A 15,000-nucleotide genomic window follows, 5' to 3' on the forward strand; every position below is an offset into this window, starting at 1 on the left:
GACAGACTCAGTGATTCCTCTGTAAGATGGGACTAGAACTCATAGTCTCCTGGCGATTGGTCCAAAGTCACCCAGCCAGCTTTCATGCTAAAGCAATACTAGAATGGTCTGGATTCTCACCGTCACACAACTACAGAACGAGAAATTCTTGATGTATAGTAACTTCTAAGCGGCCACAACCCTGATGTATATTTTCCAAACAGTTCTGTCCGCTAAGTGCTTCATGGTGCAGGAATCCACTAATTTCCCCCCAGGCCACAGTCAGCCAATTTTTAAACGTTCCCCTTTCTGCCACTGCTGTCCGAGAACATTCCTCTGGCTTCTCTTTCCCTCTCCCAATTTCTTTTTTCATTTAAAAAGCCATAAAATAGGTCCTTTTAATTTACGAGTTTATGAGCAAGATCATAAAGCTTGTTTTTATTGGGCTTGCTGAAACTTCCCCCCAAAATGTGGGGGTGGAATAAAGTGGGGGGAGAAAAAAAGGAGACAGAATGTATCCCGGTTATTTTGAATTCCCTTCTTGGAATCGCTCGCTCCGTTACGCGGCACTAAGGATTCAAACCGCTGAACTGCTGACCTTTCAATCGACAAGCACTGACCCACTGCTTGCTTGCTTTTAAAAAATATTATTATTATTATTATTATTATTATTATTATTATTATTATTTATTGGATTTGTATGCCGCCCCTCTCCGCAGACTCGGAGCGGCTAACAACAACGATAAAAACAACATGTAACAATCCAATTTAATAAAACAACTAAAAACCCTTATTATAAAACCAAACATACACACAAACATACCATGCATAACTTGTAATGGCCTAGGGGGAAGGAATATCTTAACTCCCCCATGCCTGGCGACAAAGATGGGTCTTGAGTAATTTGCGAAAGACAAGGAGGGTGGGGGCCGTTCTAATCTCTGGGGGGAGTTGATTCCAGAGGGCCGGGGCCGCCACAGAGAAGGCTCTTCCCCTGGGCTCCGCCAAACGACATTGTTTGGTCGACGGGACCCAGAGAAGGCCAACTCTGTGGGACCTTATCGGCCGCTGGGATTCGTGCGGTAGAAGGCGGTTCCGGATGTATTCTGGCCCAATGCCATGTAGGGCTTTATCTCTCTTTCTCTCTCTCTCTCTCTCTCTCTCTCTATCTATCTATCTCTATATCTATCTATCATCTATCTATCTATCTATCATCTATCTATCATCTATCTATCTATCTATCAATCTATCATCTATCTATCTATCATCTGTCTGTCTGTCTGTCTGTCTATCTATCTATCTAATCTATTTTATAGGCCCTCCTTCTCCTGGTGGACTCAGGGCAGCTTACAGCAATAAAAACAATTACAAACTTAAAATACCCCAATACATAGAATAAAAACAAGTATCTCTGTGGTCATGTGATTAAAATTTGGTCGATTTGCTTTACAACTTCAATGATTCATTTAGCAGCTGTGAGAAAATGGTCGTAAAATGGGGTACAACTCATGCAGACAACTGCCTTACCAGGCCGTGGAAATGTTGGCTTCAATTGTGGTTGCGAGTTGAAGACTATCTGTCTATTGTTAAGAATTATTTTGTTTCTCCATTTTTCTTGGGTGACTTTCTCAAGCTTCTGTGTTCAAATTCCTGTTGTGTAAAAGCAACATCCTGAAGTCTATAACCTATTTTATGTTATTTTTTATTTTTGACTCATCAAAGTTATTTGTTTGTAATCTCTTTCCTTTCCCATCCTCTCGGTTTCCGCAGGTCTCTTTCAAGGCTGTGATGAAAATGTAATTTTGGAGCGACGCTTTTGCTGCGGGAAGAAATAACGGAGACCTTTAGAAAGAAGCCAAACGTGTTTTAGTTTAAATTGAAATCGTTCCAAAATATATGTTGGATCTCCAAACTTCTTGGCTTAGAGGAACATCTGTGACTTTTAACCAGCTTTTCTGTAGAAACAAACTTGAGTGACATTCCAGTTCAAGTTTCCCTCCCATTTATTTATTTTTTTAAAATATACATATCTGAACTTCAACTGATGTTGAAATTTTCAAAATTTCTTCCTGGCTTTGGCTGTGTTTCTATTCCTTTCTTTTCTCAATCCAGCCACCTTGATGAAAATTTATGTACCTGTGATGGTGTTCGAATCGGTTTTTCGGTCCGTGGCGATAAATATTATCTCGGTGTGGTGTGTATGTGCTTTGTATTTCCATAGCAACCGGCACTTCTGCAGAAAGATAGCTTTGCCTACGAAAGTGGAAGGAACGATGGTGGAAAAAGAAGAGGAATTTACAACATTTCAAAAAATTGGAGCAGCAAAAAGTTGGAATATGCAACAATTTGGAACTTCGGCCATCCAAAAGATTTTGAATTTGAACTATTCCAATTTTCCTTCCCTGGCCTCATCTTAACAGTTGAAAAATGAGACATTTTGATTATTGATGAAATGTTTTGGGCTCAAAACTGAAGGGTTTTGAACGCGAACCAAAGATGCTTTCGGCTGGAAATATTTCCTAAATAATCCAGATCATCTTTTGAAATGCGGATCAGCCATGTTGTGTTCAAAGAGAGACATTTTACAGTCGGGAAAGGTCAGAATTAATAGGTTTTTGCACACCACCGGTGCTGGGTTCTTCTATTCTGCAGGGCCTGAGAGCAATAAAATCAGGGCATAAATTTGGTTCTAGGTGTTTCTGCGACTTACGAACATCAGTGTCTGCATGATGTGGTCAAAACAGGGTAAAGTGAATTTGTGAATTCTGTAGTGTAATATAAATGACATCATTTATCAAAAAGTCAGTTGGGTTATTTGCGCAAGACATCGTTATGGTTTGTGTCGGACTCTTTATCACATGGTAGGCCTGCTCTAAACTAGGTTCCGGGCCTGTGTAAACCTGGTTTAGGCCAACTTAGAGATCCTAGCTCTCCAGATACTTCTGAACTGGCACATTATTCCGCCATGTGGATTTGTTTGTTGTTTTATATTGCAGTTTTTCTCTTGGGCATCACCCCTACTGTAGTTTTAAACCAATGGTGGAGAACCATGGCCCTTTCATGACTTGTGGACTTCAATGCCCAGAATTCTTCTGCTGGCTCAGGAATCCTGGGAGTTGAAGTCCACAAGTCATAAACAGGCCACGATTCCCCACTACTGTTCTAAACAAACATCCCTCAACTCTCCATTGTGGTGTTATTGAGCAGCACATAGATAACCTTAAATTCCCCACAGAAGAGCACAACCGAAGCAGGAGACAGCATGACTGATTGGCAGGGAAGAGATTTATATCACTGAATCTTGTCAGTTCTCTCCTACCTGCTCCACCCTTAATTATTTATTTATTTATTTTTGTTTACAATTTATTATCCTTTTTTTTTTGCTTCCTCTCTCGTATCAAATGCTAAATTTTCGTATTTCCCCCAAGAAAAAGATGGCACAAAAAATGAGTTGAACTGATGGTTGCTCAGAAGAAAAGAGTTGTTGTTATTATTATTATTATTATTATTATTATTATTATTATTATTATTATTATCTTATTTATTGGATTTGTATGCCGCCCCTCTCCGTAGACTCGGGGCGGCTAATAACAATGATAAAAACAGCATGTAACAATCCAATCCAGTTGTCAATGGCTTTCTTTAGGACGGTGTTTTTCGACCTTGGCTAATTGAAGATGGGTGGACTTCAACTCCCAGAATTCCCCCTGCCAGCAAGTGGGATTCTGGGAGTTGGAGTCCATCCATTTTCAAGTTGCCAGACCCTGCTCTAGTGTGTGTTACTTTGACAATTGTTCAACCTCTATACTATTTCATCTCTCCATTTTCTTTGCCTTTTGTTTCTTCATTTCCCCCCTTAATTTTGTTATTTAAATTTCATCTCTCGCCATTTCCTTCACCTTTCCTATTTTCAGTCCAACGTTTCCTTTATTTTTGTTATTTAAATTTCATCTTTCCATTGTCACTTTTCATCCGTCTGACGTTTTTCTTATTTTTGTTATTTAAATTTCATCTCTCCATTCCCTTCATCTTCCCTTTCTTCGGTCCAACTTTTCCCTCACAAATAACATCTGAGGAAAAAAATTCTGTCCGTTTCTCATCTGCTCAAATACTCGGTCCCATTTTTCCCTTTTATTATACTGTGACAGAGTTAAAATACAGCTATTTAGGGAAGCGGTTTGTGGGAAATATTATACTCAATGGAGTGACAAAGATTTTTATGGCATTTCTGTCAGAAGACAACGATCAGGAGGGTTGGAAATACCTCATAAAAGCGATAGGAAGAAATGCGATTTCTGGCAAAATATAAATCCAGATGACGATTTTGCGATTCTGATTTTCTTTCCAGCAGCTCATACAATATGTATCCCCTTAAGTATCCCCGGAGAGCATTTTATTTTATTTTTTAAAATTAAGATTTGGAAACGCTGTATTTTCATTTCATTTCGTTTTTAAATAAGTGAGGTGTTGTTGAAATGTCTTTTGAAATAAAATAAAAATGTGGACTAAAAATATGAAAAAACAAGAGTGTTATTTTTTTGGGGGGGGGGGAATGGTCTACACCAAGTGCCTTCACTTTATGCATTTCAAAGGCAAACAAAATGGACAAAGATGGTCCAGGAAGTATTGAGGACATTTATGCTTAAGTGAGAAGCCGTGAAATGATTCGAAAATCTTTCTCTCTTGTTCCGTGTTTCTGGCAGGAAAGAGCCATCAGGCGGCTTCGCGTGGAAAAGCGCAGAGGTTATACGGGATGGGCTGGCGGTTGATCCCGGAGATCTCTTTTATTTCCTCAAAGCTGACGTCCTTTACTCCTGGTGGGAGCTGGTACTTGAATGAACGGAGAAGGTTGGTGAAGAAAACAAAGAGCTCAATTCGGGCCAAGGACTCCCCAACACAGGCACGCCGCCCTATAAGAGGAGGAGAGAGCAATAGGCGGATGGTTTAAGGGAGGGTTTGAAAATGAAAGGAAGCACATTTCAAATGGAATCCTGCTCTACTCAGTTATTTGCCTTTTTAGATAGCAATATTGCCACCGAGGAATAATGACTGAATCAAGGATGGCCACATTAAAGCATAGATGGGGGGAGGGGGGGAGAGACAAACTTATAGAGAAGAATTGGTAACTTACAATGGTGGGTGGATCTCTCTCTCCCTGTCTCCTTCCTATGTATCTGTCTGTCTATCTACCTATCTACCTACCTACCTACCTACCTACCTACCTACCTATCATTACTCCATCCATCTGTCCGTCCGTCTGTCCGTCCCTCTCTCTCTCCCTCTCTCTATCTATCTACCGTGTTTCCCTGAAAATAAGACAGTGTCTTATATTAATTTTTGCTCCCAAAGATGTGCTACGTCTTATTTTCAGCGGATGTCTCATTTTTTTCCCAATGAAATGTATCCTGTATCTTCCTGCAGCAAAAACGCATCCAAACATGCAGCCAGCCGCATGTTGGATGCGTGTTAGATGTGTTTTAAATCTGATTGATGCAGCATTTTGGGATGCAATTTATGGACAGCAGTGTTATATATGTTCTGTTCAGGAATGCTGCGAAATGAAACGTCTCCTACGTCTTATTTTCGGGAGTGACTTATTTTCAGGGAAATGGGGTATCTGTCTGTCTGTCTGTCTGTCTGTTATCTATATCTATGTATCCATCCATTCATCCATCCATCCGTCTATCTAATCTCCATTTTCACTAAAATAATCCATTTCTTCCTTCCTTCCTTCCTTCCTTCCTTCCTTCCTTCTTTCTTTCCTTCCTTCCTTCTTTCTTTCTTTCCATGTGAGTGCATGCGCAGAAGCAAAAATATTGGCACATGCACAGAAGCCAAATTTCCTGCAGGACACTCATGCACACGTGTCAGAAGTACGTGTGTCCACACTGGCTGGCAAGGACCACCTGGGTAGTGAAAGCGGCAAAAAATCGACAAAATCTCGCAAGCACAAGAGATAGTTCGGCTATTTTTGCCAGTATTTTTGCTTTCGCATGTGCGCAGAAGCAAAAAACTGGAGATTTTCGCTGGAAATCTATTGGTCGTGCCGTTCCTGGGCCATTTCCACTACCCAGACGACGTCCCCCCGCGTAGGGGGAGGAATGCATGACTGGTCATAATGTTACCTGTTGAGAATGGCAAGTAAGCTTCATTGTTCACAAAATTGCCTTCGGAATCGAGGAAATGCTCCGGATTAAATTTCCAAGGAGTTTCCCAGCACTCTGGGTCATACAGCACCGAATGGGAATTGGGCAGCAGAAGCGTTCCCTGGAGGTCGAAAAGAAAAAATTATGAGTTTTATCAATGATCTACTCAACGAAAATGTTGGCTATGACCTATAAAGCCCTACATGGGACCAGAATACCTCCGAGACTGCCTTCTGCCGCATGAATCCCAGCGACCGGTCAGGTCCCACAGAGTCGGCCTTCTCCAGGTTCCGTCAACTAGACAATGTCATTTGGGGGGGCCTATCAGCTCCCCCCCTGAGATTCGCACTGCCCCCACCCTTCTCGCCTTCCATAAGAGTCTGAATGCCGCCAGGCCTCGGGCCATTAGATCCTTGCCCTCTGGCCAATGAATGGGTGGGGGGTGGGTTTAGATTCTTAATTGGATTAATTAATTGGATTCAAGTTTTTGTATACTGCGTATTATATGTTGTGAGCCGCCTCGAGTCCTCGGAGAGGGGCGACATGGAAATCCAACCAACCAACCAACCAACCAACCAACCAACCAACCAACCAACCAACCAACCAACCAAACAAACAAACAAACAAACAAACAAACAAACAAACAAACAAACCATCTTGAGAAGGAGACAAACAATTCTCCACGTTTTCTCCTTCACTACAGTTAAGAAAGTTGAAAGGCTAGGACAGTGTTTTTCAATCTCAGCAACTTTAAAGTGGGTGGACTTCAATTCTCAGAATTCCCTGGTCAGCATGTGTACAGATAGTCCTCGACTTATGACCTGTAAATGAGCTCGGCAATTATGGTTATAAGACGTCACGGTCATAAAGCAGTCTTAACCATTTAACCAGGCCTGTTTTTGCAAACTTGATTTCTTTTGCTGTGTCTGTAAAAAGCAAATTTATTTATTTATTTATTTATTTTATTTTATTTATTTATTGGATTGCCATCATCTTTAAATGAATTGTTTGCTACAGACTGTTTTTTGCTGTAAACTGGAATGAAATGTTGGGTTTGGGCAAAAAGAGAAGTCATACACCATGGTCACATGACTAAAGCGTCGGCTTTACTGCATTCTTGGGTTTGAAGTGTGATGGTGATGCTGTCTAACCCACATTTTTGAATCTGACCAAGAAGTTGGTTGAGGTCTACTTTATCAAATGCCTTACAATTGCCGAGCATCTTTTTGATCTTGTGGCCACAGAGATGCTGCAATAAGTCCTCGGAGAGGGATGGCATATAGAAACATAGAAACATAGAAGACTGACGGCAGAAAAAGACCTCATGGTCCATCTAGTCTGCCCTTATACTATTTCCTGTATTTTATCTTACAATGGATATATGTTTATCCCAGGCATGTTTAAATTCAGTTACTGTGGATTTGCCAACCACGTCTGCTGGAAGTTTGTTCCAAGGATCTACTACTCTTTCAGTGAAATAATATTTTCTCACATTGCTTTTGATCTTTCCCCCAACTAACTTCAGATTGTGTCCCCTTGTTCTTGTGTTCACTTTCCTATTAAAAACACTTCCCTCCTGGACCTTATTTAACCCTTTAACATATTTAAATGTTTCGATCATGTCCCCCCTTTTCCTTCTGTCCTCCAGACTATACAGATTGAGTTCATCAAGTCTTTCCTGATACGTTTTATGCTGAAGACCTTCCACCATTCTTGTAGCCCATCTTTGGACCCGTTCAATTTTGTCAATATCTTTTTGTAGGTGAGGTCTCTTTAAAAAAATATATATAAATCCAATAAGTAAGAAAGAAATAAGTAAGTAAGTAAGTAAGTAAGTAAGTAAGTAAGTAAGTAAGTAAGTAAGTAAGTAAGTAAGTAAATGTCTCTTAAGTGTGAAAAACACTCCTAAGATATTTTTCAGTGCCACACTACCATTGAATGGTCACCACAAACTTATAAACTGTTGTAAGTTAAGCACTTTCTGTCCTTATACAACACACTGATGCTGCCTACTTTTAATCTATTTCTCTGACTTAGCATTTTGCAAAACCAATCTCTTTGGCTCATTTGAGATTCTGTTTATTGCAACCACACACACAAAACAAATTCATGGCTCATGAATTAATCAGGGCATCTTTCAGAAACTTCACACAGTCCTTGCATCACTAAACGAAATGTCAATTTAACCTGGTATTTTGAAAGTCCTTCGCTCTTAGTATTTTGTGCAAATAAGTGTCCCACAACAAATTGTGTAAGTGTCCCACAACAAACTATATTATCAGGCAGCCGTGTTAACATGGATGAAAGAATGGATTATATTGAGAAATACAAGATTATTGACATTGGAAGGACATGACTTGCAATTGGGTTGGCATTTCTTCTTATGGTATGGGAAAAGTAAGATACATGGTTACTTTCAAAGACATTATATAAGAAATGCTTTATTATTAATATGGGGAAAAATTAGAGAAGAACACTACTATAATAATAATAATAACAACATCGGAGTTGGAAGGGACCCTGGAGGTCTTCTAGTCCAACCCCCTGCTTGGGCAGGAAACCCTACACTACTTCAGACAAATGGCTATCCAACATCTTCTTAAAAACCTCCAGTGTTGGAGCATTCACAACTTCTGTTCCACTGATTAATTGTTCTGACTGTCAGGAAATTTCTCCTTAGTTCTAAGTTGCTTCTCTCCTTGTTCAGCTTCCACCCATTGCTTCTTGTTCTACCCTCAGGTGCTTTGGAGAATAGTTTGACTCTCTCTTCTTTTTGGCAACCCCTGAGATATTGCAACACTACTATCATGTCTCTCCTAGTCCTTCTTTTCATTAAACTAGACATACCCAGTTCCTGCAACTGATCTTCCTATGTTTTAGGCTCGAGTCCCAAAGCCCACTGCAACAATATAGCCAAGAAGGCTTCAAGAGTTGTAAACCTAATCCTACGTAGCTTCTGCTCTGACAATCTCACACTACTTACCAGAGCTTACAAAACTTTTGCCAGACCCATCCTCGAATACAGCTCATCTGTTTGGAACCCATATCGCATCTCAGACAATAACACCCTTGAAAATGTCCAAAGATACTTCACCAGAAGAGCCCTTCACTCCTCCACTCGAAATAGAATACCCTACGAGACTAGACTTTCAATCCTGGGCCTAGAAAGCTTAGAACTAAGATGCCTTAAACAAGATCTAAGTATTGCCCACAAGATCATATGCTGCAACGTCCTACTTCAGCTTCAACCACAACAACACAAGAGCACACAACAGATTTAAACTTAATATTAACCGCTCCAAACTTGACTGTAAAAAATATGACTTCAGTAACCAAGTTGTCGTAGCGTGGAACTCATTACCGGACTCCATAGTGTCATCCCCCCCCCCCAACACTTTACCCTTAGATTATTTGCGGTTGACCTATCCAGATTCCTAAGAGGTCAGTAAGGGGCGAGTACAAGTGGACTAGAGTGCCTTCCGTCCCCTGTCCTATTGCTCTCCTATATCTCCTATACCTTTCTTCTATTCCTATATCTCTTCTTCTATTCTTTCATTGATATGTTCTATTACTATACCTTCTTTTCTATTCTTTCTTAGATATATTTGACTATGAATATCTCCTCTATAACCTTCATCATGTATTTTACAATGTGTATATAGATATATACCCACTAAAACCTTCATTGTGTATTGGACAAAATCAATCAATCAATCAATCAATCAATCAATCAATCCTCTTTGTCGCTCTTCTCTGCACTCTTTCTAGAGACTCAACATCCTTTTTACATCGTGGCAACCCAAACTGAATGCACTATTCCAAGTGTGGCCTTACCAAGGCATTTTAAAGTGGTATTTGTAGGTAATTACCAGTTATTGCAATGATACGGAAAACCAATCTTGCCATAAAACTTTTCATTATTCTGTATTATTTAACATATAAAATTATACTCTCTTTATATATATATATCTAAGGAAAATATTATATGCTTGTTCAGCTCTGTCTAACAGCAAAGATCAAGCCAACCATGATTGGATTAAGAAGCTACGTGCTGGACAGAGACAACTCACCCCTCTTGATTAGTTTAAGGAAATAATTGTGTAAGTTTATGTTGACTTTAGGTAATTGAAGTCCTTCTATTTGTCTAGTTAATTAAGATGCTCTCCTGTTTATTTAAGCTATCTTTGTACCCTGACAGGATTTGTCTGTATGCTATATGTCACATTTTAACTATTTAGAATATAATAGAATAGAATAGAATTTTATTGGCCAAGAGTGATTGGGCACACAAGGAATTTGTCTTGGTGCATATGATCTCAGCGTACATAAAATAAAATATACATTTGTCAAGAATCATGTGGTACAACACTTAATGATTGTCATAGGGGTCAAATAAGCAATGAAGAGGCAATATTAATAAAAATCTTAGGATATAAGCAACAAGTTACAGTCATACAGTCAACATGGGAGGAAATGGGTGATAGGAATGATGAGAAAAACTAGTAGAATAGAAGTGCAGATTTAGTAGAAAGTCTGACAGTGTTGAGGGAATTATTTGTTTAATAGAGTGATGGCGTTCGGAAAAAAACTGTTCTTGTGTCTAGTTGTCTTGGTGTGCAGTGCTCTGTAGCGACGTTTTGAGGGTAGGAGTTGAAACAATTTGTGTCCAGGATGTGAGGGGTCAGTAAATATTTTCCCCACCCTCTTTTTGACTCGTGCAGTATACAGGTCCTCAATGGAAGGCAGGTTGGCAGCAATTGCCTTTTCTGCATTCTGCATTTACATTGTAACTAGGTAAATTAAGAACTAATGTTTTATATTTCTTCATACAAGAAACTGGTTATAAAAAGAATAAACTTGCAAGTCCAGAAAATCACACACAGCATGATCCCAGAGAGAGAGAGAAATTGCTTCTCAACACGAGACAGTTCTGCTCAGCCCAGAGATATTTCCAACATAGACAAAGCATTCTAAGAACCATATGTTTGTGTCTATGATTTCTACCTTTATTTATTTATTTATTTATTAGATTTGTATGCCGCCCCTCTCCGAAGACTCGGGGCGGCTAACAACAATAAAGAAAACAATGTAACAAATCTAATATTAAAAAATAATCTAAAAAACCCCAACTTAAGAATCATACAAACAAGCATACCATGTATAAATTCTATAAGCCTAGGGGGAAGGGGAAAAATTTCAATTCCCCCATGCCTGACGACAGAGGTGGGGTTTAAGGAGCTTGCGAAAGGCAAGGAGGGTGGGGGCAACTCTGACATCTGGGAGGAGCTGGTTCCAGAGGGTCGGGGCTGCCACAGAGAAGGCTCTTCCCCTGGGTCCCGCCAAACGACATTGTTTAGTTGACGGGACCCGGAGAAGGCCAACTCTGTGGGACCTAACCGGTCGCTGGGATTCGTGCGGCAGAAGGCGGTCTCGGAGATATTCTGGTCCGGTGCCATGAAGGGTTTTATAGGTCATAACCAACACTTTGAATTGTGACCGGAAACTGATCGGCAACCAATGCAGACTGCCGAGTGTTGGTGTGATATGGGCATATTTAGAGAAGCCCATGATTGCTCTCGCAGCTGCATTCTGCACGATCTGAAGTTTCCAAACACTTTTCAAAGGTAGCCCCATGTTTCTACAGTATCAACACTTCACGTGATCTTGATTCTATCCCTTTTATTATTTTTTTGTTTTACTTATATAAATTAAAACTGTTTTAATTGTTATGGCACAAAATATTTAATGAAAAATGAAATGTTTGTATTATAAGAAAATAAAAATAAAAACTTGGGGAGAGATTTTTTTACCTTTCCAATTGGGAATCCCTTGATCACAACGTCCTTCAGGCATTTCCGTAAGGGCCCAGTGGCCGAAACATTGCTGTAGCGAACAATTTCATGCAGCACGGCGTTTGTGTAGGGTAATCTGTTCCGATCCTCGTAAGTGATCAGTTGAGAAGGCCCCAGAATGGCATCTATTTCATGGTGGATTTTTTCTATTGATAGATGCATTACAACAGGGATGTTAAACTCGCGGCCCGGATGTGTCATGCGCTGGCCATTCCCCTGCCCGGTTTAGCTCATGATACATCATGTGACAACGCCATGACGACGTGAGTTTGACAGACCTGCATTACAGGTTATCTCTGTCAAGGACCTTGGAGTACTCATATCTAATAACTTAAGCGCCAGAGCCCACTATAAGAACATAGCCAAAGAGGCACTAAGAGTTGTTAATCCAATCTTCTTCTCTGGCAATATTACACTGCTAGAGAGAGCATACAAAACTCTGCTCTTCTCTCCTTTCCTCTCCTTCCTCTCCTCCCCTCTGTCTCCTCCCCTCTGTCTCCTCTTCTCTGTCTCCTCTCCTTCCTCTCCTCTCCTTCCTTTCCTCCCCTCCGTCTCCTCTCCTCTGTCTCCTCTTCTCTCCTCCCTCTTCTCTGTCTCCATTCCTCTCTTCTCTCCTTCCTCTCCTCTCCTCCCCTCTGTCTCCTCTCCTCTGTCTCCTCTCTTCTCCTCTCCTTCCTCTCCTCTCCTTCCTTTCCTCCCCTCTGTCTCCTCTCCTCTGACTCCTCTTCTCTCCTCTGACTCCTCTTCTCTGTCTCCTCTCTTCTCCTCTCCTTCCTCTCCTCTGTCTCCTCTCTTCTGACTCCTCTTCTCTCCTCTGACTCCTCTTCTCTGTCTCCTCTCCTCTCTTCTCTCCTTTCTCTGCTCTCCTCTGTCTCCTCTCCTCTCCTTCCTTTCCTCCCGTCTGTCTCCTCACCTCTCCTTGTCTCCTCTACTCTCCTGCCTTTTTTCTGTCTCCTTCCTCTCCTCTCCTTTGTGTCATCTCCTCCCCTCTGTCTCCTCCCCTCTCCTCTGTCTTCTCTCCTCTGTCTCCTCTTCTCTCCTCCCTCTTCTCTGTCTCCTCTCCTCTCCTCTCCTCTGTCTCCTCTCCTCTCCTTCCTTTCCTCCCTTCTGTCTCTTCACCTCTCCTCTGTCTCCTCTTCTCTCCTCCCTCTTTTCTGTCTCCTTCCTCTCCTCTCCTCTCCTCTGTCTTCTCTCCTCTCTTCTACTCTCCTCTCCTTCCTTTCCTCCTCTCTGTCTCCTCACCTCTCCTCTGTCTCCTCTTCTCTCCTCCCTCTTTTCTGTCTCCTTCCTCTCCTCTGACTCCTCTTCTCTGTCTCCTCTCTTCTCCTCTCCTTCCTCTTCTCTGTCTCCTCTCCTCTGCCTCATCTCCTCTCCTCTCCCCTCTTCTCCTCTCCTCTCCTTTCCTTTCCTCTCCTCATACCTGACCCTCTGGGATGGGCCTTATCTGTTCCTCCCCCTCACTCAGCTCAGGACCCAAAGACAGCTGTCTTTCCACCTGGGGGAGCTCTGTAGCCGGGCCCAGATGCCCCTTGTCTGACTCTGCTGCTAGCACTGCTGGCAGCCGGTGGGCCATAACAGCAACTTTCAAGCGGTCACTAAACGGATTGTTGTAAGCAGAGGTTTATCTGAATATCACAGTGAACAGACACTCCACATCTCAAAGCCATGACAGCTGCATTCACCTGCCTTGCACATCTGGATATTTGAGCAAATAAAGGAGGCCCCAGTACAGCGTAGTGGTGCTGGTCTGTGTTCCTCCAATCAACAGGTCAACAATAATTTGAACCATGTTTTCCTCGCTGAAAATGGAACCGGAGTCTCCTTTGTTCTGGAAAATAGGAGAAAAGGCCGATAAGCGGGAGATTTTTCACCCCCATTAGATCTGCCTGTTGAAAGGGAACAAAACATTCTGCTGTTGATTCCCTGCCTTTCTCACTGTCAGCCTTCCCGGTTCGACCAGATCAGTGATGGGTTGCTCCTGGTTCAGCCCAGTTCTGTGAACTGGTAGCAGTTGTTCTGGTCTGACTGGGATCTGTCTGGCTGCTCCAAGAATACGAGCTTTACAGGCTTGTAATTTTCAAAATAACACTTCTTTATTTATTTTCCTTCCACATTGCAATTCGTCATATACAGCTCTGGCATGCAAAATATGCATTCCAATATCACAGACAAAAACTACAAAGTTATAATTCTTTCTAACTGAACAGGCTGTCTACTTCAAACATCTCCTTATCTCTGGGTCAGGTTCACACTACTTAAAAATAGTTTTATCATGCAATATACAGACTCGCTTCTCCAGAGAATATTGCACATAGTAAAAATGGTGGCCACAACTCTGTGATTACAAACACAATTTTGACCTGGGACACTTCACCACATGCCCCTGGCTGTCCTGTCCCCCCCGCCCCAAGATGGCTAGCCACTGAGAACTGGAAAGGCCGAACCAAACAAGAAGCTGCACAGAAGCCCCCTCCTTGCCTTGGATATGAACTCCAAATAGCAGTCGATCAAATCCTGTGGTTCATTGCCTTCTTCCCACCTCTCCTTGTGACTCTGCACCTTGTCCTTGACGAAATTGTGCAAGAATTCGTTGTGTTCAAACAACTGCCGGTAAGGCTTCTGAAATTTCTGCATAATTTGGGGAAAAGTGTTGTAGGCCTACAGCAAAACGGAAACAAGGGAGAATGATATTAATTAAATAAATAAATAAATTGATTAAAGTTATTTTATTTTATTTATTTATTTTATTTGTTTGTCAAATATGTACAAGATAGCAGGTATTGGTATAAACATAGAAACATAGAAGACTGACGGCAGAAAAAGACCTCATGGTCCATCTAGTCTGCCCTTATACTATTTTTTGTATTTTATCTTAGGATGGATCTATGTTTATCCCAGGCATGTTTACATTCAGTTAATGTGGATTTGCCAACCACGTCTGCTAGAAGTTTGTTCCAAGCATTTAGTACTCTTTCAGCCAAATAATATTTTCTCACGTCGCTTCTGATCTAAACATAAACATT

General features: G+C 41.3%; 2 protein-coding genes across 2 annotated transcripts in view; one reads left to right on the top strand and one right to left on the bottom strand.

Moving 5' to 3' along the window:
* Positions 1-4,501, top strand: part of CAPN10 (calpain 10) — a 31,358-nt gene extending 26,857 nt beyond the window's left edge. The window contains exon 14 of the mRNA XM_070753775.1: positions 1,750-4,501. Coding sequence (XP_070609876.1) covers positions 1,750-1,779 — 30 coding nt within the window. The 3' untranslated portion in view covers positions 1,780-4,501. The remainder of the gene's footprint in view (positions 1-1,749) is intronic.
* Positions 4,502-4,600: 99 nt separating this feature from the next.
* The window catches only part of LOC139168251 (cytochrome P450 2J2-like), an 18,550-nt gene continuing 8,150 nt past the window's right edge, over positions 4,601-15,000 (bottom strand). Inside the window, exons 5-9 of the mRNA XM_070753776.1 lie at positions 14,456-14,635; positions 13,664-13,805; positions 11,936-12,123; positions 6,105-6,246; positions 4,601-4,889 (exon numbers count right to left, since the gene is read on the bottom strand). Of these exons, the coding sequence (XP_070609877.1) occupies positions 4,693-4,889; positions 6,105-6,246; positions 11,936-12,123; positions 13,664-13,805; positions 14,456-14,635 (849 nt within the window). The 3' untranslated portion in view covers positions 4,601-4,692. The remainder of the gene's footprint in view (positions 4,890-6,104; positions 6,247-11,935; positions 12,124-13,663; positions 13,806-14,455; positions 14,636-15,000) is intronic.

This window comes from Erythrolamprus reginae, chromosome 5, assembly GCF_031021105.1.
Source record: "Erythrolamprus reginae isolate rEryReg1 chromosome 5, rEryReg1.hap1, whole genome shotgun sequence".
Classification (NCBI taxonomy): domain Eukaryota; kingdom Metazoa; phylum Chordata; class Lepidosauria; order Squamata; family Dipsadidae; genus Erythrolamprus; species Erythrolamprus reginae.